A 27,501-nucleotide genomic window follows, 5' to 3' on the forward strand; every position below is an offset into this window, starting at 1 on the left:
GTTTCAGTGAAGTTTCTAAATATTTTTACAGTTTATCACCAACCTGTTAAAGGATTGACAGATTCTGAGCTACCAGAGAATCGGGTAGGCTATAGATAAAGTGACCAGCTGTATCATTGACAGCACATTTGGGAAACATTAACCAAAAGTAAAAGCCTTTTATAAGAAGGCCATAAAATGGCAGGAGTAATTATGTTTTTCCAAAGTTAATCATTGACTTTTGTTTATTTGGCTTTTTATAAAAAACTTTTTCCTTTCTCTCCTATAATGAATAAAACCTATAAAAGGTCCAGGAAATTGGATTCAGCCTTTCCTCTTCACGGTGGCCATGCTTGAAGGCTGATGAGGCAGAGACCAACAGAGAAGCTTGCCAGAGGAAACCTACTTCACTGAGAGGTTCTCATCCTGAACATGAATATGTTGGTTCACTTCTGGCTTCTTTGCAGCCTGAGCGCTGTTGTGACCCCTCAGGATGTCACTCAACAAGCCCAAACGTTTTTAGTAGAGTTTAACAGGAGGGCAGAAGATATCAGCTATGAGAACTCCATTGCCTCATGGAACTACAACACCAACATCACTGAGGAGAATGCCAATAAAATGGTGAGTGCTCCATCCTGCATCCTTACTGTCCTCTTAGGAATCTCACACTTTCTGGTTTGCTTTGGTTCCACCAAGCTTGTCTGAAATTTGAGTTACTTCTCTGGTAGCTGTGCTTCATTTTTGGGAGGGTAGAGGAGCTTGCTTTAGTGTAGCAATTCTCACTGGATGTGCCGGGGCCCCTTCCAGCTCTACAGCCTTGGGTTAGCAGCTGGAGTGCCTGCACTGCAGAGGGATGTCCAGAAGCTGGACTGTCCCTAGCCACCCCTTCAGGTCACTCCAGTGAGTGGAGGGAAAAGGCAGGGGAGCACTGCGTGTTCATCCTGAGAATCTGTGTTGGATGGAGAGAGATGCTTTCTTCTGCTGAGTGCAACACCACCAGTGCCTCCTGGTGTAGTTTCCCTGTGGGGTTTCCCTTTCCAAGAGCAAAGCATTTCCCTTTCCTCTGGGAGAGGGCATATCCTGGGGGTGAAGATCCTCTCCAAGGGCCTGGAGTAGAAGCTGTCTGTGGTGCAAGGAAACAGGATCTGAACCTTGCACGCACATGAGCTCAGGTCTCCCACTTTCCCTAAGAGCAGACAAGCACTGGGCTTTTTACTGACACAGGCAGTTGTTTCACTTCTCAGTGAGTATGCAAATATTTCCTGGATGCAGGCATTCTGCTAAATGTTTGCTGATGGGTTTATAGGCCCACACCAGTTACTCAGTGGTGGACATTTTCCCCCGTCCCCATCACTTTTCTCATGGTCGGGGATGTTGGTGGATTGCCTGGAGGTATTAGACCAGGAAAAATGAAGTGAGATCACAGACTAGCAAATGCCAGCAGTGGAGTTTCTATTACAGTGGTCTTGTGTGTTGGTTTGAAAGCCCATTTCTATCTCTGAACACTTTTATTTATGCTGTTTTCCAACACAGTTCTTGCTTCTCAACACCAGCCTCTGTCTGCTCCAGCCCTGGGGGGGTCTCAAGCAGGAGCTTGTCAAGAGCAGGCTGCTATGGTCTGGCTGGTTACTGGTATTGCCATGCCTCAGCTCAGTATCTTGTAAGCTCAAAGCCTTTCAAAATGAACAAAAGCACCTTGAATTTTGCTTTGTTTTGAAGCATCACAATTTTTAAAGTTAACTCAAGCCTTAGAGAAAACAATTCAGAGCATAAAAATGAAGCTGAACATCCTACATCTATTTTGCCTAATGGCTGGTCTTTCACTTTGTGGTCATATAACTTAATTAAAACATGTTTTAATTATCATATTTCTTAATTAAAGCAAGGAGACTGGTTGCTGGAAAAAATCCTAATGACTAATCATTGTCAATCTGGAATTTTTTCTGAGGCACCAGACACTTAAACTGTAATGCTTCCAAATACATAAAATGAAAGCCCTATATAGTATTTTCAGCATTAATGAGATGATAATAAAATACATGAGGAGATACCAGTAATAAAACCAATTATCCAGTGTTCAGAGAGAACTTTTTCTCTCTCTTGATCTCTTCAGCAGCGCTGGCAATAAACCCACTGGTTCCCCTCCTCCCATTCTGCTGGAGAAGAGTTAATGAATACTGTCCCTTCTGACTCCTTCACATCCATTTGCCTTCTAAATTGTGTCACAAACTCTACAACTATTTCTCTGACTTACCAACCAATTCCTCTAATTGTGGAAATATCAGACAGCAAGATAACTGCTTTCCCCTAGCTTTTGTGGCCAGCGAGCCCCCTCTTCTGCCCTGCCCCTCCTGAGGCCCCTCTCTGTTCCTGCTCAGGACAGGGAGCTCAGGAGCACGCTGGCACAGCAATGCTCTTCTCTGGGTGCTTATCAGGCTCTTTCCCACTGGGCTCTGCAAGCTGCTGAGGAGAGTCAGGAGAGTCCCATGAAGGGGAGAGTTTGGAAAGCTGTCACAGACATCTTTTATGAGAAATCCTTTCCTTAGGATTTTTTCCTCCTGAGAAATTCAGAGGCCTCAGGAACAAAATGTAAACAATGGCTATCTTCTGCTGTGGACAGGTGCACCTGTGATTGGCCCATGTTGGTTATTTCTAATTAATGGGCAATCACAGTCAGCTGGCTCGGACTCTGTCTGAGACGCAAGCCTTTGTTATCATTCTTTCTTTTTCTATTCTTAGCTAGCCTTCAGATGAAATCCTTTCTTCTATTCTTTTAGTATAGTTTTAATGTAATATATATCATAGAATAATAAATCAAGCCTTCTGAAACATGGAGTCAGATCCTCGTCTCTTCCCTCATCCTAAGACCCCTGTGAACACGGTCAGAGAAAGCCTCCCAGTGATGGCTGCCCTCCTGCAGCTATGATGGAGGAGATGTGGGGATGGGATTACCATGGGTTTACAGCTGCCAGCACCCCTCTGTGCTGGAGCCTGGAGCAGTGGGTGCTGTGCCCCTGTCACACATGGGGCTGAGCAACTTGGGCACAGCCCTGCAGAGAGTGTTGGTCCTGCTGTGTGTCTGCCAGGGGTGAAGGGTGCCTGAGAGAGCTCCCCAGGCACAATATGGCATTGGAGTTCCCTGGTGCCTCAGCACCAGAGATGGGTGTTACAGGTGCCCTATCCACAACCTGGGAAGCTCTGCTGTAAGCACAATTAAATAAACTCTCGCAAGGACCCAGGTTAATTAGTACTGTTCTTGTTGCCATTTGGAGTTGCTGCTGATGTGTTAAACTTTGTACAAACACATTAGAAAAAGGTGAATAAGACCGTCCCAACTCTGAACTGTGCTCTAATGCTGCTACTTTGTGAACTGAAATTAGGGGGTTTCACATATCATGGTCTGTAATTGCAGAAGTGTTAAAAGCAATCTCATGCAAAACGTTGAGATTTTGCACACCCAATTTGGGCACCAGTTTAGACCCTCCTTTGCCCAAGTATAATTTTTTATTTGCCAACATTTCAGAAGAAAGTGATATTTGCCTTAAAAATAGACTCAGTATCACTATCTTGGCAGCTGAGTGTTCCTGCTACTGCAGCAGAAATGGGGACTGACATCTGGGTCACAGATCTCTTTGTGCCCTGGCTTATTTCTTCACAGGTGGGTGAAGAAAAGCACTAAGGGAAGAAAACGTGATTTAGAATAGCAGGAGACACAGCAAAGTGATGCTGGATCAATTATAACAACCAAGGTGTGAGTAGACAGTCATGCTTTTTCCTGTTCCCAAAGAAAAGTGGTTATCTGGATGTGTGAATAAAACAAAGCCAAAAAGCTCTCTAGCCATTTCACCAGGTGCTTTAAGTGCTCAGCCCTCAGTCCAGGGCTTTTCACAAATGAAGTTCTCATTGTGTTTTTCACAAATGAAGTTCTTCCCAGAAGTGATGTTTTTGTTCACTGAGTGCATCAGGCCACTCCAGTGCCCTGGAGGGACTAACTGAGGGTTTTGTGACCCCTTGCAGAGCGAGGCGGGTGCCAGGTGGGCCGCGTTTTACGATGAGGCCTCCAGGAATGCCAGCAAATTCCCAGTGGACAGCATCACGGATGAACTCACCAAGCTCCAGATCCAGATTCTCCAGGACAAAGGATCATCTGTGCTCTCACCAGAAAAGTATAACAGAGTAAGTTGTTGAACCTAGCTCATCACTTTTGGGGGTGAGTTCAGCTGCCTCTCACAACACCCCCGAGCCAGGGCATGGTGCTGTCACCACCCTGCTTGCTGTGGGATGATGCAGTGGATGGTATGGGAGTGTACCTGTTCTAGCTGCTCACAGCAGTACAGGACTGGGGGTAGTCTGGGCTAGGAAGCTGTTGCCACTTCTGTCAGCAGTTTTGCCATGGAATAAATTTCAAACACGCCTCAGAGCAGTCCTTGCACTTATAGCTGGATTAGCCATAAAACCAAGAAAGAACATGTGGTAAGTGCTTGGTGAAGTCCAGACCTAGGGCAATGAGCAGAAAGAGATGGGTACAAGGACATTCAATGAGTCAAAAAGGTGGAGATGGAGGAAGTCTTTCTTTCTCTGAACATGGTACCTTATCACACTGGGAAAAAGAAGGAATGTTTCATTGCACTGGGCACCCTGGGATGCCTGAAAATGGGGAGGGCTCCACAGAAACCTGCTGAAGGCCAGCAAGATATGGCAAGAACCACAATGAGATTTGACATTTGCACTGACAAGCTCACCTGAGAGGCAGACATGAATAATGACTATATGTGAAATTGGAGTGAGCAGCTATGCAGACTCAAAAGGGATTTATATCCAAACACCTGAGAGGTAAATTACTTTCCTTTGGCTGAAGATCAGATTGAAACATAGCACTGAGTCATGGGTACCTACAGTCCAGGACCCTACAGTCTTAATTACAGAAGAATCCTGAGGTTTTTCTGCTAAGGTCAGTAGTGCTAATCACCATGCAAGGGAAGCAGCAGATTGGCTGGATCTCTTGTCTGATCCAAATCAGATGCATTTCTGAAAAACAGATTGTGTTGGTGGGAATGCTGGCAGTTCATACAAACAAATATTTATTTTGGATCACAACAGTGCGCTAATGGTATTGTTGTCTTTGTTGAGGAGATATGTTCTTCAGTACCCTCCTTGTTTAGACACTTAGAATTTCCTAGATAATGGCCTTTGGGGCTGAAGTTGTTGATTCATATTTGAAAAGTGACTTTTTTATACATCCTGATGGGGTTCCATAGGAATATCCAAGTATTCTTCACTGGCATAAAAATTTGCCTGGGCACTGATTGATTTTAATGCTGACAGAGGTAAAGTTAGAGGTACTCACTAATTACCCCTCCCACTGACAGCTCTTCAGAGTTCTGATTTAAAGCTCTAAGAGAGAACTTGCATGGTCCTGAAGGGACAGATAAAAGTGGTACATGTTATCCTTGAGGCATGAAGATGTGGAAATATTAAAAAATATTTAAAACAAAGCCATGTAGCATAGGTTCTGAGATGCAGCTGAATTATTTCAGGTGCATTTTGCCTTTCAGCTGGCCCAAGGCATGAGCCATGGCTTCTCTGTGGTGGAGTCCAAGCAAATCCATGGCGTCAGTATGATGTGAGCACCCACAGGCAGCAGTCAGCCTGGCAGAACCTGCCAGAGGGCTTTTTGTGCTGCCACTCAAAGCCACAGCCTCCCGGCAAAGTTTGTGTGGGTTCATGCTTTTGGAAGCACATTGATAAACTTTTTGTTTTTATTGCTGCTGTGTAGCGACAGCTCTCTCATGGCAGTCAGTGCTCACTGAATCCAGAGCTCTGTCTCACTGGATATTATGAACCTGTATGTTATAATCATATATTTGGGAGATTATCTGTCTTTTCCAGCTAGATCTGGTTCAGTAATGCATTTAGACAAATTCTTTAATTAATCTCTCCTGAGCTCAAACATATGCTTAAATATTAAGCTGGTGGGTGAAGTGTTGATTCTAGCTTTTAAGGAATTAGCATAATTGGCTGTTATTTTGCCCAGAGTGGGTTTCTAACAGGCTGTCTTGCATCTAACTTGCAGCTGGGCACTGTGCTCAATACAATGAGTACCATCTACAGCACTGGGACCGTCTGTAAAATCAACAATCCATCGGAGTGCTTGGTGCTGGAGCCAGGTATGACACGAACCACTGCCCTACCGTGTTCTTTACCCTGAGGATGCAGAAAGAGAAAGCCAAAGGGTGGCCCCTGACTGCAAAAGAACAGGCTGTAATTTCAACAGATACTTCCTGCTATCTAAAGCTTAGTCATAATTTAATTGCACCTTGCAGTTCAGGCACCTCCATTGGACCTTCTGCCCACGAGACATACTGTCTCGTTTGCAGAAAAAAAAAAAAAAAAAAAAATTGGGGAGGGCTGCTCAGCTTGTTTGGCAGCCTGCCTGTCACCTGGGGTTTGCCTACATCACAGAAAATCTATTTTTTATTCCCTGCCTTCTGTGATGTTGAACTTAATGTTGCATTGAGGCCCGTCCTGAGAATTCTACCAACTTAAGGGAAGATAATGTGGAGAGGGCATTTGAGAGACTATGATTCTATGAGACTATGGATGTGCTCCATGCTTCTTAAAGACAAGGGGGAAACCTTAAATTAGGAAAGGATGCACTGAAATAATGGGATCTTTATATACTTTCAGTATATCAAGTACAAAGTGTTTTCTTCTCTGTCCATGTATTTCTTTCACCTTGGTTTGTTTGCCTGTTATGAAAGAAAAATTCTGCTTTTTCAAAGGCTAGCACCTAGTTTTTTGTTCTGACAGGTCTGGATGCTATTATGGCTGACAGCACTGATTATAATGAGAGACTGTGGGCCTGGGAAGGCTGGAGAGCTGATGTTGGCAAAATGATGAGACCATTATATGAAGAGTATGTTGAACTTGAAAATGAGGTTGCAAGGCTTAATGGTAAGTAAATTTTTGTTTTCTTTCTGTTTCTTTTTATTTTCCCCTTTTGGCTTCCAGAAACTAGTAAATATACTGCAGTATACCAAATCTTCCCAGGAATTCAAAACACATACATAATTTGCACATAATTTTCTCTTAGTGTGCATGTCTCAAAGTAAGAGGCAATGCAGACAGCTGCCATTGACCAGTTCTTCCCAGCCTGGAACAAGAGGCACCTTTTTGGCCAAGTTGGTCCCCTTCTTGGTTGGCACTTTTCCCAAAGGCCATAATGCATCAGTGCCCCTCATTACATAGCACCCAGAACTGCACCATTTGTGATTTATGGACAAGCACACTCCATCTAAACAGCTTCTGAGTGTTGCTGAGTTTTGGCAACATCTCTTTCCTATGGGCATTGACCTTCTTGCAGCAGCCACAGTACATCTATAAGCATTTTTCCCTAGCTGGAATGATCAGATTTGGTAGGCCTGGGACAGCAGGTGCAGCTGGGTGTTCAAAAAGGATTTTGTACTAAGGGAACTGTGCTTCCAGTCTGAGATCTCCACACAAATCATATGGAACTCTTTTCAAGGAACAGTAGCAGCTGCCTTCTGATTTTCTTTTGGTGTCTTCTAAGGTAGCTTCTGAAGTAGCTTCTGTCTCTTGGCCAGACTGCAGCTCTATCATCTGCCTTCCCATCCTCCTTGTTTTGCAAAAACTGTCAGGCTGCAGCTGGATAAGAAAATATGGCCCAAATAGTAAGACAGGGAAAAAAGCCAAACATTAAGAAATGGTCATTATGGCCTTCCTCTGTAGCACTAAGGAAGAGATTTCAGCTAGGAGCCATTTTTACTCCAGGTTTGATGGAGCTCAGTGGACTGGAAGATGTACTGGAAGTGGGAGCTGAATTTCCCTGCTGGTGTCTGCATCTGTCCTGGTGGTTTAGTTTCTGGGAGAGGGGGCCCATATTCAATGTCCACAAGTTTATTCATTTTGTGAGAACCTGTTAGTGTCCAGCCTGAGCAGAGGCTGCTGTCTCTCATAGCCCAGGAGCTCCAGTAAGGATTCCTGGTTTGCTTTGACCTCCATCTCTGGACTGAATGACCCTAACTAGCAGATAACCATGACATCAATTTCTGAATTTCTTGGAAAACTCCCATACCTGCATGTTCTTGAGGGAGACTTCAGGGAGACTTTTTCCTCTCTGCTAAACGCAAACTATCTAGAATTTTGCTGCTTTGCTTTGGGGAAAGGCTGCAGATCTGCATGGGATCTGCAGGGAGCTGCATTTCTCCTGCAGACCTAAGCAGTACCACTTGTGGGGTCCTCATGTGATGCATCCGTGCTTTACAGGTTATTCTGACTACGGAGACTACTGGAGAGCAAATTATGAAGCAACATCTCCAGAAAATTACAAATACAGCCGTGACCAGCTGATTGACGATGTGGAGAAGACATTTGAACAGGTAGAGGCAGGAAGAGCTCTCATCTGGGTTGCAGGGTTGTGTTTTGAAATGGGCTCATGTGCTGATGTTATGAATGAAGATGAAACCTGCTTTAAACTGGCTGATCTCAGTCTTTGTGGGTTTAACCGAAACAGATGTGAGGAGACACACATGACTTTTCTACCTCTGCATCTGTTCAAGGACCAGCTTGGTCCCCAAAGGCTGGGAAAGAGGGAGCTCTGCAGGTCCATGGGATAGATGGCATCCTTGATACTCCAGCTCGAAAGTTAGCAATGCTCCCTCCCTCATACCTGATCAGAACTTTTGTGGCTGGAATCTGGATTCAGTCCCTGAGCCCTGAGGCAGGGGGCAAAGCTAAGCTGCAGGTTTGGGGTGCAGTTACCTGCCAGGAGCTTTTTGTCAGAGAGAGCTTCAAGGCTCTCTGTTTAAGAGTAATGAGCAGAATAGAGCAAAGTGAAAAATAAAATGGTTTCCTTTTCCTCCTCTGCCTCCAGATAAAACCTCTGTATGAGCAGCTGCATGCCTATGTGAGACACAAGCTGAGGCAAGTGTATGGCCCTGAGCACATCAGCTCCACTGGAGGCCTCCCTGCTCACTTGCTGGGTATGTCAATGCATCTGTGGCGTGCAAGCCTGGCTTTATACAAAGGACTGTCACCTACAAGGCACATGGGTGGAGAGCAACCTGACTGTTTAATCAAGATATTAACAAAAAGGTTACAGATAAAAGAAGGGTAGAGGAGAAATGGATATATTCCTAGCAGAGATGACACAAGTGCTCAGCAGCAGTGGCAGGAAGGGAGGGCAGGTATTCTCATCCTCACCAAACCTCACATAGCACAAAACTCTGGCACTTGGCTGGGACATTTCCCTCCCCTCTGCAGTACTTGTCTTCCTTAGAAATGAGCGTTTCAGAGAGACATGTGTTTCCTTTCAGATTTTACTCTAAGATCCCACATTTCATAACTTGGCTTTCATTGGCAGCATTAAGCTGCCATAAGTGTTGTGTACCTGAACATGGCACAATGATCATGTAGACTAAGAAAAGGATGTTCAGTTTTCATACACCTTTAGGAATGTCATCAGTCCTGAAACCATATTATCCAAGAATTGCTGATATTGGGTAATAAAAGGATCCTTGATCTGAGTTTATCCTATGCATGATCTTCCAGAACTGTTCCCCTTCACATCACGCCCCTGATGTTCCCCCTTCTGGATCAGGCCTGGTTAGATGAATAGGAGTCCCTATTTTTGACACTGCACGATTTATAGACCTGTCTGGCACCTTTGAGCAATACATAATGAATAATTTAAAGTATTTCTTTGTTTCTCTCTTTTTCTGAAGGGGATATGTGGGGTAGATTCTGGACCAATCTGTATGCCTTGACTGTTCCCTATCCAGCCAAACCAAACATTGATGTAACTTCTGCAATGGTTGAAAAGGTAAGACATGCCTTTATGCAGTATGCATTATGTAACAAATCTAGAAGGTATAAAAATTACATACATTCATAAAAATTATGTACCACATATCAGCTGCTCTCTAGAAATCCATGGCTGCCCTCAGGCAGACACACTGCCAACAAAGTGTTTCTTTTTGCATCGTTTTTTTTGCTGTTCACTTTTAAGCATTTATGCATTTTTCACTGTACTCTTGGCTGTTCTCTGTTTTCCTCCACGCTCTTTGACCCCCTTAATCTTGTCTCCAAGTCTATTTTCCTCAGAGACTCTTATCCATTAAGAGTTATATTTTGTACTTATAAATATTTCAGGACTCCTGGAGTGGGCTGGTATCAAATATGACCTTTGCCAGTCATTACCATAATCAAATAGTTTGTATATCACAGTTTGTTTTATTTTTGTCAGCCTTGTTTATTTGGATACAGCTGGAGAAACTGAAATGCCACCTGTTATCTTTTGATAACTGCATAGCAGCAGAAGGTCTGTGTTTGGGATCTGTAGAGATAACAGCTGTGACACCACCTTTACCAGACCAAGAACATGGGTGAAGATAATTCCCTGTAGTCTTGCCAAAGCCTTACTCCTTTTTTAAACTAAAGGCAGTTTGATGGAACTAGATGAAATTTGATTTCTGAAATGCAATTATTCACCTGAAATCTACTCTCCTCTCGTAGGCAGCATTCAATGAAAATGTTATGCTGATAAGAGAAGGAAGAGTTGAATTTGATTCCTTAGCAGTTTGCACAAGTCTGCATTAGTCTCACCTCTGTTTTACACTACTGACCCACTTGTAGTCATAAATTTGTGTCTGTTGAAGTACCACTGCAAGAAGGGAATCATTATTTACAAAACCTTTGAGCAGTGGGAGGGCTCATCCTTGTTGGTGGGTGTGCCCCATTTGGGATTTTCATCCAAATGAGCTGTTTGCCACCCAGGTGTCTGTGAGAGCTCATTTTGGTAAATGCAGAGCTCCTGCTGGGCAGAACAATAAAACTGCTAATTGGCAAAATTGTCCTGAACACAACTATGCACTCCTAATCTGATAAGCAGCTCCCATAGATACATTTGCCAGGTTTTATGGTTCTGGCTGAAGTCTCTCATGCTCATCTGCTGGGAATGTGGCTCCACTTCCTCAAATGTGTTGTCACCAGGTTGAATGAAGTGACTGAAGGGTCAGATCACAGATCTGATGTACAGGAATGCATTTTTTATCTTACTTTATCTTTTATTGAGAACTTCTCTAGCCTGGGTCAGGTGCTATCTGCTGAACCTCTGGGTGCAGAAACCTATTTTGTTTGCAGGGAAAACACAATTCCAGTTCCCAGCAGAATTCACAGAAGTGCCAAAGGCAGACACTACTGACTTGCTCTCGATAGGCCAGGTGCAGGTGGGAAGCTCCTGGGAAATATTTTAAGTCAGCTGCCCTGCATCAAGCAGAGCATTGGGAAACAGGCTGCATGCAGAAGCAGAGGTTAATGGTGGCATTGTCTCTTTCAGAAATGGGATGCAATTAAAATATTCAAATCTGCTGAGGCCTTCTTTGTTTCCATTGGCCTTCATAGCATGACTGAGGGCTTCTGGAATAACTCCATGCTCACAGAGCCGACCGATGGCAGGAAGGTTGTATGCCATCCTACAGCATGGGACATGGGCAAAAATGATTACAGGTACTGGAATTTCCATGACCCCTTTTTGTACTGCCTCCTAGAACAAACATATCTTCACTACAGGTGCATCATGCTGTCTTAAGTTATAATTTCCCCTTTATTTTTTTTTTCTGGCTCAAAAGAGGGGGAAAGATGACAAGAGAGCAGGGATCCTGTGGGACTGTAAACCTTTCTGCATAACTTTTCCTGTGAAGATCTACTCAAACTTACTCATAGATCTACTCTCAAATTTTAGCTGAGAAGTGACTAATATTTTTATGAATTGGAGAAATAATGGCTGTGTTCTGGGGCTTAAGAGATAAGTAGAAATGCAGGTGGATACCAGTGATATTTATGAACAACTACACATTTTGCAGCAATGGCAGTGGGTCCCTGGGTAGCAAGGGAAAATCTCCTGACAGTCCAATGTCTGTCTTCAGCAGAGTTATCCTGTTTCATGAAAATCCATCAGTCTCTTCCATACTTGGGAAAGAAGTGGGACAGCAAGTTCCCACATAATGAATACTTCTCACAGAAATTCTGACCCCTCTTGCAGCTCCCACAGTTACCCAGGGAAAGAAGCTGGTGCACAGCAGAGCCTTAGTGAAACACATCAGTGTTCCACCTCAGCACGCTGGGGAAGATGGAAAGAAACCCTTTTTGGAAGACATTCCTTTAGTAAACGCTACACGAGGATGAAGTAGCAGGAGTCATCAACACGCAGGGTTGTAAGTAAGACAGTAAGACATTACTGTCTTACTAAGACTGGTGGTGGTTACTCACTCCCACACATACAGTGAGTTTATTGCCAGGTTTTAGGGAACAGCTGTTCTCACAAAACAGCAGTTTTCTTTTACTCCCTGGACAATTTCAAGGTGGCTGAAGGTGTTTTGCTGAGCTCCCCATGAAGTATTGCTGTAGCAGGAGGATCTGCACTGCATACCAGGATGTAGCTGCCCGGGTTTTGCAAAGGGCATTTGCAAACTGTGGAGGGGCTTTGCCCCATGGCTGGGGCACACAGGGCTCAGCCAGCCTTTCTCTGGGCCACTCTCTGTCTAAGCACAGACACTTTATTCTGCTGTGTAGGATCAAGATGTGCGCCAAAGTGACCATGGATGACTTCCTGACAGCGCACCACGAGATGGGGCACATCGAGTACGACATGTCCTACGCGGTGCAGCCCTACCTGCTGAGGAGCGGGGCCAACGAGGGCTTCCATGAAGCTGTGGGGGAAATTATGTCACTCTCTGCAGCCACGCCCCAGCACCTGAAATCCCTTGATCTGCTAGAGCCAACTTACCAAGATGATGAAGGTAAATAAATGCAGTAATATTATGCATTTATGTGAAAGCACTTTCTGGCCTTATTTTGTAGCACAAGATCGTGCCTGCAAACTCAGCAATCAACTGACAGGCTTCTTACTCCTCTAATTTACCAGAAATACTATTTTTTCCCAAATTGCATTGTGAAGCAAGGATCACTGCTTTACAGTGCTGTTATATAATTTAAAAAGAAGTAGCTAGCACTTCACTACCTTCAATTCTGAACAACTCATCCTTAAATCTTGATAGTTCATTTAGATGAGTCTCCAAAACTCTTTTTAATCTCTATTGCATGAATCCATACATATCTCTATCAATATATGTATTTAGTACTTCAAATGAAACTGAAACCTTGAGATTTGCATCTCCCACTTAAGTGTACATTCAGTGACAACATAGGTAGGCCCTCATTATAATGCAGTTCACCTGGCTTCTGAGCACTGCCTTAGATGGATGAAGATGCACTTTTAATACATTTTGAGATGTCTTCAGCTCAGAATTTTGCAGAGACTGGAGAGGTTCTCAGTAACTAAATGTAAATGTCAAAGGACTAGGTTATTTAAGAATTTGTGGGAAAGAAACAAAAAAGTTTACAATTCCTAAATGATCTTGTGTTTTTTTCAGTAGTATTCTTCCTTCCATTTTTTCCTTAGTGAAAATCTGTAATTCAAACAAGATGTAAGCATGAGCTGTTGAAGGAAACAACCATTCAAACAGATACTAATTGCTACCATAACCATTACCTTAACTGCTTCTCTCTTCAGAAACTGAAATCAACTTTCTGCTCAAACAAGCACTAACCATTGTTGGAACAATGCCTTTTACTTACATGCTGGAGAAGTGGAGGTGGATGGTGTTTAGGGGTGAGATTACAAAGCAGGAATGGACCAAACAGTGGTGGGAGATGAAGTAAGTTTGAGAACAAAGGGGATTTTTTTTCATATGAACCTGCAAACTCAACCCTAGTTAACGTACTGAGTTGTTTGTTCCCCCATAGGGATCTGTGTCTCTGGGTTTTTCTGTAAATACCAATAGAGTGCTAGATAGAAATACCCAACTGTGGTGCAGACAATGTCTCATAATGCCTCATGTCAGCTTCCTGATAAAGACAGCCCATGGCCTTTGCATGGCCTGTTCCAGATCAACATTGCTGTCTGCCTGACACATTCCCCAAGAAACCTTCACAGCCAAAGTATAGCCCTTCTCTAAGTCCCACTGGTCTCATTGTGCTCTGGTTTGCTCCCCACATCCTTAAGGACAAGTGGAAAGTGAGGTACATTGTACTTGCCAGAGAAGCGTGCAGATCTCAATTCACCAAGTATCTGAGCCCACTTTCCTTCAGACTGTGTAGTGCTTTTGGAGGAAAATTGTCTGAAAGATTTCAGACTGAATCTTTCCTTCCTTGTGTACCAAGATATCACCTTTCTTGGTACAGAAAATACAGTTCCCTTGGCAAGTAACAGCCAGAGGTGCTTTTTCAAATTGTGCCCATCAATCAGTCTATTTTCAGCACCTTGGAGCACAAGATTAAAAATAAATGTGATTCAGACTGGAGTTTGTAATTTCCCAGGTTGGTTTTAATATGAGGGCAAAAAAAATGCAAAGAAACCAAACAAGCCCCGCGCTGAAAATGGAGCCTGAACTCTAACATGAACATGAACAGCAAGCCTCCATCAGCAAACAGAATCTATAATAAAAGTTGATATATGCAAGCCTCCTGACCCACTGTAAAAATCAATCAGCTTCAATGTATTCAAAAGTAGCAGAGATGTCAGAGAAATAGAGAATGACAAATTGTTTAGGGAAGCTTATCACATCTGTTGTAGTGGCACTGCAAAGCTCTCTGCTTGAAATACAGGTTTATGAAAAATATTTCCATGGAAGCTTATTACCATTTTCAGAACTCAAGGCATGGGTTCGTTTCTCAGGAAACACAGTCTCAGGAGAGGAAAATAAAGAGAAATCTTATCTCCAGCACAGTGACACAGGAGACCATCTACCTTTTGGGTTGCCTAGTCTCTGCATACCCTTGCCAGGAAGGTCTTTAAACTTGGGATGGCCCAGGGTATGAGGTGGTTGTGTGAATCTCATGTCTTGGAGATTATTTCACACCATTAATTGATCCCTGCACATCTTGCCATCATACAAGTCCCTTCCTTGCATTATGAGTTTCAAACAGCTTCCTCTCTGTGGTCTCCAGCTGTGGAGCAGAACTCTTGGGGTTACTGGGAGCTGTATGGAATTCTTCTGTTTGCAAGGGAGAGGTTCCATATGTATCAGACAAAACAGAAGAAAAGCTGAGCCAGATTACCTCTGCTTATTGTCTATAAACAGAAACCCCGTGTTATTCCTTCTTCTCCAGGAGAGCCATAGTTGGTGTTGTGGAGCCAGTCCCTCACGATGAAACCTACTGCGACCCTGCCGCGCTGTTTCACGTGGCCAATGACTACTCCTTCATAAGGTAGGGCAGTGTTTAATTCATGACTCAAGTTTTGTCTACAGAACAAGCCCCAGCTACCTAAAACATCTGCTGGATAGTCACAGGACCCAATCTTATTTTGTTTAAAGCCCACACTGAAGGTTGCTGATTTCACTGGGAGTTTCTCTGCACGTCAGGGGGTGTTCCACAATAATCTCTGAGCAGTGAGGAAGCTGCTGACCTTTTTACTGAACAGGAAAGTTTCATGCTGCCATCAAACCTGCAGGAGCACTTCTGTATGAGGTGTTTGCCTCCTGAGGGATCAGTGTTCCCCATGTCATTTGGGCCATGTCATGCAGCTCTGGATGTCCCCTGTGTCCCAGCCACCTCATTTTAGAGGGCTCAGAGCAGAGAGCTGGACCTTAAAAACTTTACTCTCTTCTGATTTGTGTGGCAGCAAACAGATTTGGGGCTCTTCTAGTCCACTTGATCTTGGCATTTGCTAGATTTGCGTTAGCCTAGCCTGTAAGTATCAGCTGCCCTCTGTCCCTGCAGTGCAGGAGTGACAGCTGATGCAACAGAGCTTTACAAAGGCCAAAAGCTTGCAGGTTTCCTTGACAGACAGCTCATAAAACCTGTTCCTCCCTTTTCCTTGCCCTTCCTTTAGGTATTACACCCGCACCATCTATCAGTTCCAGTTTCAGGAGGCACTTTGCAAGGCAGCCAACCATGTTGGCCCTCTTCACAAATGTGACATTACCAACTCCACTGCTGCTGGGCAGAAGCTCAGGTAACAAAGCAAATTTCTCACATGTAATAAATCAGAGTGCAACAAAGCTTCTGGAGTAAATGAGTTTGTATCAAGAATAAGCCTAGCTTGGAAATTTAGCCTATACCTGCTCAATTCATTTTGACAAGTTGACTAAATTTATGTACATTAAGGTTCTAAACATCAAAGGTTTAATTATTTGTTTGTGGGAATAAAATATTTTATTAATAGGAGTAGTGGGAGCAAGGAGTGAATTCAGAAGCAAAGAACACCTTTGTACTGATCACAGAGTGTTTTTCTCATCTAGATGAAGCATGGCAATAACATATTTCTTGTTCCACATATACAGAGAATTGCTGGAATTAGGGAGATCCAAGCCCTGGACTGAAGCACTGAAAAATATAACAGGAGAGAAATACATGAATGCAGCCCCCTTGCTCCGCTACTTTGAACCTTTATATGAGTGGCTGAAAAAAAACAATTCTGGAAGATTCATTGGCTGGAAAACAGACTGGACACCATGTATGTATGGCTTGAGGGTGATTCAAGGACATGAGTTATTCTTCACAACCCTGGGTTAGCAAAGTGCCTCTCTCTTGTAGCTCTTGGAGGCTATTCTCCCTAAAAAAGCAGGGTTATGGGAAATAAACACTGAGCTGTAAGTTTTACTGACAGGAAAACCGACTGTCTTCCTCATGGCCAGAGCTGAAGAAAGTCAGCATGTGTGTTTGTCAGAGCCTCACCCAGTCCTCAGAAATTGAGGTGTCTTTTTTTTCATGATGGCAGCACTCAGAGTGTGGGATGGCTCTACAGAAGGAGAAAGATTCAGAAGCTTGGTCTTGTGTGGCGCTTTCCTGAGAGCAGTGTGCCTGTATTGCAGAGCTGTCCAGGGAGCTAGGTGTAGGGGCAAACCAGTACAAAAATATCACTGCTATGGGTTTGCTGACATGTTAGTCAAAGAGGGGAGCTCAAGGGGAGGAAAAGGAGGAGACTGTAGAAAAATGCATTTTTCAGCTTATTGTGACAGTGAGTGATGAACCAGACAGGTTATATTTGTGTAATCATTGCTGGCACTAGAGAGCATTGTAACTCTTACAGCCCTGTGCCAGTCTGATAGTGGGATTCACCTAACCAGGCACCAGCATCTGCATCTAAGCTGCTCATTCCCAGTGATGGGAGAGAGGAATTTTCCTTCTATCTGAAACAAAACCAGACTTGGGAACTGACAGCTCAGATGAGTGTGTTTGCAGTAGAGGTGACCGAAGGGAAACAAAATCAGTCAGGTCAAGCTCTCCAAGGGGAGCAAAGGAACCTGTAAAGAAGCTTTAGCCACCTCAGCATTTCCCAGGAGCAGACTTTCTGTTGCAGCAGCTCTAACATGGCCCTTGTTTCTTTCTGAACAGATTCCAGCAATGCCATCAAAGTGCGCATCAGCCTGAAGTCAGCTCTGGGGGACGAGGCGGTGAGTGTGTCTGTGCTGTGGCACCCTCCTTACTGCTTGGACAACAGAGGTGGTGTGTGATGGCTCAGAAAATGACTCAGGGCATGGCTGATCTTTGTGTCTGAAGGGTGGCATCAGCTCAGCTGAAAGACAAGACACATATAAGGTGTCTTGCCTAAGTTTGTGGTCAAGGCTGCCTCTAAAATTAGTGGAGGAACTTCTGAGTGAGCCCACCCATTTAAGGAAAGGCATCTCAGCTAGGTGAGTTATTCTGTAGAGATACCAATCATGATTTTCCTCCTCCTACAGAATAGACCTGGAGGACTAACATTGAGGAACTTGTGTACATGAATATTTTCCCCAGATTTGCTGATGTCTCCACTTAAAGCTTCTACCTAATTTCTTCTCATTGCCATTATTGTGGCTATGGTGGCTGCCTTCAGAAATTATTAGAGCAGGTAACTTCACATTTAAAAGCAGGCTGGTGGATCTCACTCTCTGTCTTAAATGCTCTTGATTTCAAACTGAAACACATCTGTTAGCATTTCTCCATAGATTTTTGTTTGGCTGTGTGCAGTAATATTTCCAGGCCCTGATGTGTTCAGCTGCCTCCCTGCCCTCCAACCCTGATGCAGAGACATCTTTGTTATTGAGATTGCAGGGCACAGTGCAGTGCAGCTGCTTCTGTTCCAGATGAGGCGAAGGGCTTTCATTCCCAAGAGCTTGTCTGCTCTGCCCAATTAAACCAGCTGGTCCAATAAAATGTATTACAGCAATGAAAAAATCTCATCAAAGCTGAAGATGGCTTTTATGATTTTAAACAGAGCGTTGGCTTAGCCCATCTGCTTAACCCAGGCTGCAAATTCACTCCTTATTCTAACTCTTCCTCTTTATGCTAATCTCATGGAGGCAGTGTAGAAGGTTTAAGTGCGGACACTTCATTCCCGGTAATAGCCATTTTCACCTTGCAGGACATTAGTAATTTTGCAAGAATGAGTGTGTCATCAGGCAGGCCATTTAGAGCTGCGTGTTGGAGCCTATTGCACTAGCAAGGACACAAAGCACGGGCCCATTTTTCATGAATTGATGCTCTTGCTTCTATCACTCTCTCACACGCAAGCCCCACTGGAGTTTTATTGCTTCCTAGACTGCCTAGTCGAGTTAGATACAATTCAAAACTGATACCAACAGCATAAAAAGGTTCCATATTACAACATGTTTATTAGTCATTATGGTTAATGTTTAGCTTAATATCATTTTTATGCTTGCCTTTAGCCATCATAGTCTTTTGTTGTGCAATTGAGCAGCTGTAAAACAATCTCATACAGATTACTTGATTTGAATTATTGCATGGACAGTAGGTTCCTAAGCTCTGAAGAGCAAGCCATACATTTTCCTCTCAAAACCAGTTCACATCACCAGTTCACTGACTTGCAAGAAACCTTTTCTGTTTGGTTGCTCTCTGCCTCCCCACAAATGTGCCTTTTGCTGAGCTGAATGCTGGTATGGCAGCAGCGGTAGTGGTACATGTGTGAGCTGGCATAGAGAAAAAGCAGGGGGAATCTCGGGCAGAATCTCAGCGCAGCTACACACAGTGATGTGTTTTGGGTGCTTTGCACAGCTCACAGTGCACAGAAGCTGTGGGCATTGTTCATTTAAGGTGTATTTTGAGTTGCTTTGCCCTGACAGCACAAAGCAGTCTGAATATGTCAGCAAACAGTTTTGCATTTGTGCTCGCTGGCTCTGGAGAGAGCAGTCAGGGAAAGGTTCCTGCTCTGGGGCTCAGGCAGGGAAGGATTGCTGCTCTGGGGCTCAGGCAGGGAAAGGCTCCTGCTCTGGGGAGAGCAGGCAGGGAAGGATTGCTGCTCTGGGCTCAGGTACAGCTGTGCTGGGGGCCAGGGCGCTGCAGCTCACACAGGCTGTGTCTCAGCCCCAGCAGGGACGGTTCAATAGCCCCCAGTTCTGGCAAATTAAGCATCCAGACTCTGGATGGGCTCAGTGCCAGCTGTAGCAGAGCGTGCTCTGCCGCAATTACCCTGCTAATTGTTCTCAGGCTGATGAGATTAGAGCTGCAGCCGCAGCATTGCTGGATCACCGGCGCAGCTGATGGGGCTGAAACATCCACAGCTTTCCTTCAGCTGGAGCTTTATGGAAGTGCCTGCACAAGGGAAACTGCCACAAGATCCCCACTGAATGCCTTGGGGTCTGTCACATTTAAAATAAATGGTTCCAGGAGTGCCAGCCCCTGACTGCCACTTGAAAACCAGACCCCTCTCCAAAGATTAATTCAGAATTCTCTACCAGGTCAATGCCATATGTGTGATCACATTGTAAAGGGCTGTCACACGAGACAGTGTTAGAGAATGGAGAGCTGTCAGCCTGCAGGCATTTAGATGTATTTGACAATGAAAAATCCTTTTTGAATCAGAGGCCACACTTACACTGTCTTTCAAATCACATACGGGATCTCAGAGTGAACACACTGTAACAGAGCAGAGGTGCCTGGCAGAGTTCATTTCTCTCTGAAAGCAAGGCAGCTTCTGTAAGGCACAGTGTGGGGTGGCTGCCTGGGATGCCTGGGGAGCCATGTGGGTAATAACAACTCAAACACAGATCAGAAACCAGCCAGGTACTTCCCCTCCACACAGTCAGTAATAGTATTTATAAAGGCAATTGAGAGGCACAATGGAAATTAGAATACATTAGACTGAAAAAGACAAAGTCTAAGTTAGAGAAATGAATAAACTATTAAAAAGTTAACATGGTAAATACAGAAAGCATCAGTAGAGGAATCAAGCTCAATTGGATCCTGATAATAATAATAATAATAAAGCATTTCAAGCCTAAAGATGTTGGGCATAAATAGAAAATTGAGAAACCCCAACCATAGCCTCTTAGCTGTGGTAGTGAACAGTGCCAGCTGCTGGAGGCAGCAGCAGTAACAAGAGGAGCTTCGGTGCAGGGCTGTGCCGGCAGGAGAAAGCTGGGAACATCTGCCTCACAAAGGGAACTCAGCCTCAGCCTTTCCTGGCGGGAACAGCCAGGGCTGGCACAGCCCCTGCCCTCCAAGTGCCCTGGGCACTGCTCTGATTGCCGAGGCTTTGGGTAGCTGTGCATTTCCCGGGACCTGGTCCTGAATGGGCTGGCAGCAGTGAGGTCTTTCTGCCCCTCCTGCCCTTTATTAATAGAATCAGAACTCTTTAGGTTGTGAGGCACCTCCAGAGATCAGCTAGCCCAACCCAGCTGCAATGAGAAAGGACATCTTCAACTAGGTCAAGTTGCTGTAAGCCTCACCCAGACTGACCTTGAATGTTTCTAGAAGTATCCACTGAGTATCCACCGCCTCTCTGGGCAACCTGCTCCAATGCCTCACCACAGTAAAGAATTTCTTCCTAGTAACTAATGGAAATCAACTCTCTTTTAGTCTAAAACTATTACTCCTTGTGCTATTGCAACAGACCCAGCTAAACAGTTTATCCCTGTATATCCCTGTCTTCCTCATGGATATTTATACATCTCTCTCATTTTACATCAGTGTCAAGAGGTGGACACATCTGGAAAATGTAGCTAGGTTTTATAAAGCCTGTTAAAACAGAGCTGCCTTCTACCACACCTTCCTGAATAATGCTCAAGAAAGTCAGGAGCTGACTTTCTATCATTGCCAGCATTTATGGACCTTCCTGCCCAGGTACCATAAACACAATCAAATCTATGCCTGAGTGGAATAAAAAGATATTGCCACAGAGTTCAGCTGGGATTTTCCCTTTGTGCACACATGCTATTTCACAACAGACCAGGCTGCTTTATCACCTCCTGTGGTGGTTTTTGCCCCCTGTACAGCTCTTGGTTCCTGCCCAGAGAAGCTGTTTTTGTCTTCCATTGCAAATAACTTTGGACTCATAAGGCAGGCCAGGAGAAGCCTGCACACAGGCAATACATTTTTTTTAATATCACCTATATATTCTCCAGGGGGAAAAACCCCAAATATGTACTGCTGCAGAAGTATTGATGCAAAGAGTTTTTTACCAAAACAGACCACAAACAAAAATCTGAGCTCAAGCAAATAAATTAGCCACTTTCACTCAACAACTCTACCACAAAGGTTCTCCTCCTTAACAGAACAGCTCTGCAAATAAAATTATATGATTAAACAAGACCTAAATCATGAAATCTTTAAAACTCAAAGAGAATGTACAATGTTTAGTAGGAATAGCCTTGCTGTGCCTCTTCTCCCTGTAAGGCAGGGAGGTGTGCTGGGACTGCAGCATCTTCAGCAGCCCCATATAAAGGTGCCAGAGATTGCAGAGGGACAGCATGATGTCTGACAGCAGGGATGCCTGCTTGGTTATTCTCCTGCACAGTGCCCAGATGAACAGACCTAAAGGGTTTGGGTTGGTTTCTGATGTGCTATCACGGCACAAATAAATAATACTGAAGTGCATGCCAAGCATCACAGTTGCTCTTTCTTTTTAGAAGGATTTCTTAATGTCCCTGATTTCTTGCCATCTCTGAGGAATTTCTCTTGTGCTGTTTTGCAGTATGAATGGGATGAAAGTGAGCTCTTCTTGTTCAAGTCATCTGTTGCCTATGCCATGAGGAAATACTTTGCAGAGGAGAAGAAGCAGAAAGTTGCCTTTGAGTGAGTGGCTTGCCCAATGGTGCCAGCTCTGCCTGCCTTGCTCCTGCTCAGCTAATGGCAGGAACTGGTGGGATTAATTGTGCCTCCTGTCAAATGTAAGGTGACAGAAACAATGTCAAACATTGTTTGCAAAAGGCAAGATGACAGCTTGGGTATGTGAGATCTTTTCCCTCAAGAGCCTGAAGTTTAGGAATAATGTGCTTAAGTGAGGTAAGAAGGCTTTGTCTCCTGCAGCTTATCAGTGATGGAGATGAACTTTTACAGTTTGTGCCAAACACACATATAGAAATATCAGGGAAAGTAGACAGATTAGGAATAAACATTTCTAGCAATGTATGTATATCATACTGAATATCCAAGAGGTTTGGGGCCAAGGAAAGATAAACATGTTGACTATAAAGCACTAGAATTTGATACAAGCTTACTAATCTTATCTAGGTTCAGTTACAAGCATAAAATCTTTCACCTGAAAGTGATTTTGGAAAGAAAAACAACTCTTTTGATTAAGTATCTTCAATAATGTCCTGAAGCTGTCTACTAAAGCTATTAGATATTACTTTATAGAACTACAGTCATGTAATATCTAGAATCTACTCTAGAAAAATAAGGAAGAAAACTAATTTTTTCCACTTCGTACTTCATATATCACCTCATTCATGAGATAACCCCAGACACTCCCTGTTCTGCAAGTGATTATATGCTATGGAAAATTACACCAAGACTTGTCTTAGGTCTGAGGGAGACTCTCTCAGCTCAAGTTACAAATTAGCACATAGAAAAAGGGATTCTGGCAGGAAAACAGATTTCATTTCCCAGCTCATTTCACTATGCCCCCAGTGTAAGCTAAACCTCTGGCATTGTCAATCAAACAACTGTTCACTGGCATGATTTTAAAGCTAATGTCATCTCAACAATGAAAATAACCTTTTTCTTCTCCTTCTCCTTCAGCGTTTCAGACATTCATGTTGGGGAATTGACAAAAAGGATCTCCTTCTACATTACTGTCAGCATGCCAGGTAATATCAGTGATATTGTGCCCAAAGCTGACGTGGAAGATGCCATCAGGTGAGATTTTGCTTTCTGGGAAAAAAACCCCAACCAACCAACCAACCAGCCAGATGGAAGGTTGGAAGGGAAAGCAGTGCTTAAATTAGTTGAGGCAGAAGCAGGGACAAAAAAGTAAATTCTGCAGTTAAAATGAAAATAGTGGGATGAGAGATACTAGGATGAAAACCGTTATGGCAGAAAGAAAATAGTCCATCTATCAGATGGTGTCTTGGATAACAGCCAAAGTAAAATGCTCCAGGGTGTTGCCAAAACACATCTCATTTGCCAGCCAACCTAATTGCTCAGACTTTGACAGGAACTATTTTATATCCTGAGATACAGAATACAGTAATGATGTGTGCATGTACACGTGTGTTCTTCCTCTCATTTTTGAAAAGTCAGTGCAAGAATTATTGTTAACAAGGAGTCCAGAATAATGGTGTACTAGAAAGACAGCCAGATGTATTTGATTATATAGGAGAGGTCAGGGCAGGAGCTAGTTCCCACTTACAGGTCAATAAACAGCTCTTTTATAGCATGGTGTGGCAGCACTCTAAGTCATTGCTATAAAAATGATAAGTAAAACTGCAACTCTGCAGAAGATCATGGGTAAAGTGCAGTGGGAAATGAAGAGGGCACAAATCTAAAAGCAGCATCAGCCTGAGATGGGGTTGAAGGAGCAGTGAGATACATTGGTGAGCTAAGGGACAAGAATATGGCTGTGAAAGTGACTCTTGGGTTAGCACTCAGTAGCAGATGTGGAAGTTTAAGGAAAAACAAGGCACAGATGATACACCAGGGAAAGGGGTTTTAGGGCAGTTTTGGTATACAGTATACAAAAAGTATACTGTCCTGGTTTAGGACAAATTAGGGGAAATCTCCAAAAGGGAGCCCCCCAAAACAAAACAAACCTCCAACCACCCCTCCCCCAACACCGGGTTCGGGAAGGAATTTCTTGGAGGAGCAAAGTGGAAAACAAAACCTATTTATTTACAAGTAACAAAAGAACACTCCCCAACACAAGAAAAGAAAAGACACCAGACTGTGTTGTGAAGGGCACTGAGCTTCTCTCGCAAGCTCCGGGTGTCCTGGAGCTCTCAGGTCAGGTCCGGAGCCGGTCCAGTATCTTCAGGGGAGGGTAAGAAAGAGGGAACAAAAGAAAAGGGAAAAAAAAAGCAGCGCAAAAAGCAGAAAGCAAGCAAGCAAGCGGCTAGCCAAGCCAAGCAGCCAAAAAAACACACTAATCTAAATTGTTTAAGATTGTAGGAGGGAAACAGGTAAGATGTCAAAGCTGTGGTTTTATGTGGCATAAATAAGAAACTTTTCAATAGACAAGAAATGGTAAAGAGAATGAAGAGCAAAATACAAAGAGAGAAGGAGATCAGAAGGTTCCTTTAATAAATGTTAAGACTGAGTTTAAGAGTCCATACAGTGTCTGAACAGGTCAGTTAAGCTACAATAGGTTAAGGGTTTAAGTTTCTATGGTTGTTACTCACATGCCAGAAGGAAAATGGGTTTAGCAGCACCTCCTCTGCTGCCTTTTAACTGAGGTGTTCAGGGGAAGCTTGCCATGCTGAAGATTTATAAAAAACTGAAAAGTGTTCCTTTCAATAAATGTGTGAAACCCTTTGAACTTGCATTTGCTGGCAGAATGTCTCGAGGACGAATGAACGAGGCTTTCAGACTCGATGACAGTACCCTGGAGTTTGTGGGAATCCTTCCAACCCTGGCTGCCCCTTATGAACCACCAGTAACCATCTGGTTAATTGTATTTGGGGTGGTCATTGGTCTGGTTGTCGTTGGAGCTATTGCCTTGATCGTCACTGGGCTGAGAGATCGCAAAAAGTGAGTAATAGTTTTGGATACTGTGGTCATGACTACTGGGAGATGTCCCTATAATTAAATAATCAGGATTTTTTTACAGCTTAGGCTTCAGTTAGCCTAAAGCAAGTTAAGGAATGAAAGCCTGTTATCCCTTTCCCATCAACAGTGATAGCTAAACGTTCATCTCCCTGTCTCTCAGTACAGGACAGCTTTGGCAGCTTAATGCAATTTCCCCATCACCATCAGTGTAACCATGCTTTGGCCACAGGGAGCTGCAGAATGGCTGCTGCCAAGGAGGAGGGGATGTCCTGATGGGATCATGGTGCCTTCTGCAACAGCAGAGTTAACCACATTCACCAGCACCTGAGTTTTCTTTAATCTGATTGTAGGCTGTTCAGTAATGATATTTTCCTTAAATATTACTGCATTAACAAGTATAGCTTGGCTGGTTTTCTATGTCCCTTCACTAACAAGGTTACTAAGAACATAGCAGATTTACTACAGTTCTTCTTAAACCTAGCTTGATTTCTTTTATATAAATATTTCCAGTTTACCACAGTATTATTTGCAGTCAGGATTCTGGGGATCCAGAAGGACTTGGAACAGAACAGGGACCTTTTAATATAAATGAATTTTCATTACAGGAGAGCAAGAAAAAGCAGAGGTGAAGCAGAATCAAATCATGAAGAGGTGAACCCTTATGCTGAAGAGGGAAAAAGAAACCTGGGCTTTGAGCCAGCTGAAGAGACACAAACATCATTTTAAAAGGTGTGGGTACACTAAGGGCTTCTGGTTTTTTTAAATTTCACTTTTAACAATAGTGCTTTGCAAAGGAGCAAAACCCTATGGATGTCATCAAACAATGTCTTCTGGTTGACCATTAATCTACTGGTTCATGGCCAATAGCAACTAAATCTGCTGTTTATGTGGTAACTAGAAAACATGCATGGCTTTTCTATGGATTATGTGCATAACATTACACACCATTTGTGCTGCTTTTCATGTGTGTGCTGCATCCAACTTCTGTTCCCTGTGTAATGAGATACAAAAGCTTGGAAGTGTACCGTTGTATACAGACCAAGGCACACAAAACAATAACTCATATACTCCTGAAGAACATCTTGATCTTTCCAGATGGAGACCTCAAAAGTGTTTCTAAAGACAGTGATGAAAAAACCCTTGACTATCAGAAGAACCTTAGTGATAAAGAACTCAATTTGATATAACTGCAATTTTTGCACCTTCAAGAAATCTGTATCAATGTAAAATGGATACTGGATGAAGACTAACAAGCACTGGATGTTTATTAGAAAATTATAACATAAGTTATTTTTCTAACTATTTGCTTGATAAGTATTGTAGAGACGAAATAGCCCATGCTCCCTAAAAAAAAAATCTCTTTTATGTTGACATTAAAAATGGAAACTTCCTTAATACTAAATTATCAAAGTGGTTTTGATTATTTTTCCCTATACCTTTGCCATTGCCTCCTCTATTACAAATGCTGCATTACAAATGCTGCTTACAACAAATACAATTGTACTGTTACATACAAGGGGCAGTAGATTGAGGCTTGGGAAACTCTGGTTTTGTTTTGAAGAACAAAATCCATTCACATGGAGGATAGAGCAGCACTGGACCAGGCTGCCTGTTCTGTGCTCTGGGAGGGGCTGTGGGATCTCCACCTTTAGAAGTGCTCAGAGATCAGGTAGATGAAGGTATGGATGATAGAGCAGTGGAGATAATCCCACTCTGACTGAGAAGTTTGGCTAGATGACCTCCAGCGGATCCTTTCAGCCAGATTTTCTGTGATTCTGAGTCTTTCAGGTCCCCCACTCTACCTGCAACATGCCAGTGTGTTTTTTTCTGTGCACACCCAGTCCCTGAAAACTGCAAGATTTTCTGATACTCAGTCCTGGATTGCCAAAGAGCCAATAACAAACATGATGCTGCATGAAAAATGCTCAGAAAAGGCATGGGCTCTTAAAATCAAGGGCCTCCAGAAATGACCACAATCTGTAGAAAGCAACCAAACATATATCTGAGAAGGACAGCTGGGCTCTACAGGTTCACAAAACACTGTTTTAATTCTGCACATCCATTCCCTGTTTAAGAGACAAGACCCTTAAATGAAGCAGTTCAAAATGGTAAGCAGATGATACTAATTAATGGCAAGCTAGACACTAATGCAAAGGAATGAAAATACTTGTTTTTAAGTTGCTTATCTATACCACATATTCCATGGCCATAACAGCCCCAAACCTTAGTACTTGAGCGGAAATTTAGGATAAATAAATCAGCTCTTTGTGGTCTTCCTACTTTCTTTGCAGTAACACAAAAAAGGAATGGCAATTCTGGAGACAATCAAATAAAGTAATTAGTCATGCTGGCCCTCTTCAGATCTGTTGTTAAGAGTAACTTTTTCATTATGACAAAGCTTTGTTTTCAATACAATTAATTTTAAAAGCTGTGCTATGAATCAAAAAACACCATTCAGAATTGTCAGAGCTGCTACAAGAATATAGCGGGGTGTTGGAAGAACATTAAAAAAATACA

At 43.3% G+C, this 27,501-nt stretch overlaps 1 protein-coding gene across 2 annotated transcripts; it reads left to right on the top strand.

Annotated features, from left to right (window-relative positions):
* Positions 1–417: 417 nt before the first annotated feature.
* Positions 418–26,306, top strand: ACE2 (angiotensin converting enzyme 2). Of its 2 annotated transcripts, XM_064707915.1 has the most exons (18): positions 418–600; positions 3,997–4,155; positions 6,053–6,146; positions 6,790–6,933; positions 8,266–8,378; positions 8,873–8,981; positions 9,723–9,820; positions 11,336–11,505; positions 12,571–12,797; positions 13,571–13,715; positions 15,169–15,267; positions 15,893–16,015; positions 16,344–16,516; positions 17,398–17,456; positions 21,974–22,074; positions 23,023–23,139; positions 24,772–24,966; positions 25,590–26,306. In XM_064707915.1, exons 1-18 carry the CDS (start codon positions 418–420, stop codon positions 25,708–25,710), a joined length of 2,430 nt encoding a protein of 809 aa, XP_064563985.1. In that variant the 3' UTR covers positions 25,711–26,306. The 2 variants fall into 2 exon arrangements, with proteins under 2 accessions (XP_064563985.1, XP_064564068.1); XM_064707998.1 differs by lacking the exons at positions 418–600; positions 3,997–4,155; positions 6,053–6,146; ... (2 more) ...; positions 8,873–8,981; positions 9,723–9,820 and adding an exon at positions 11,140–11,225.
* Positions 26,307–27,501: the final 1,195 nt, after the last annotated feature.

Source organism: Zonotrichia leucophrys, chromosome 1 (genome assembly GCF_028769735.1).
Source record: "Zonotrichia leucophrys gambelii isolate GWCS_2022_RI chromosome 1, RI_Zleu_2.0, whole genome shotgun sequence".
Lineage (NCBI taxonomy): Eukaryota > Metazoa > Chordata > Aves > Passeriformes > Passerellidae > Zonotrichia > Zonotrichia leucophrys.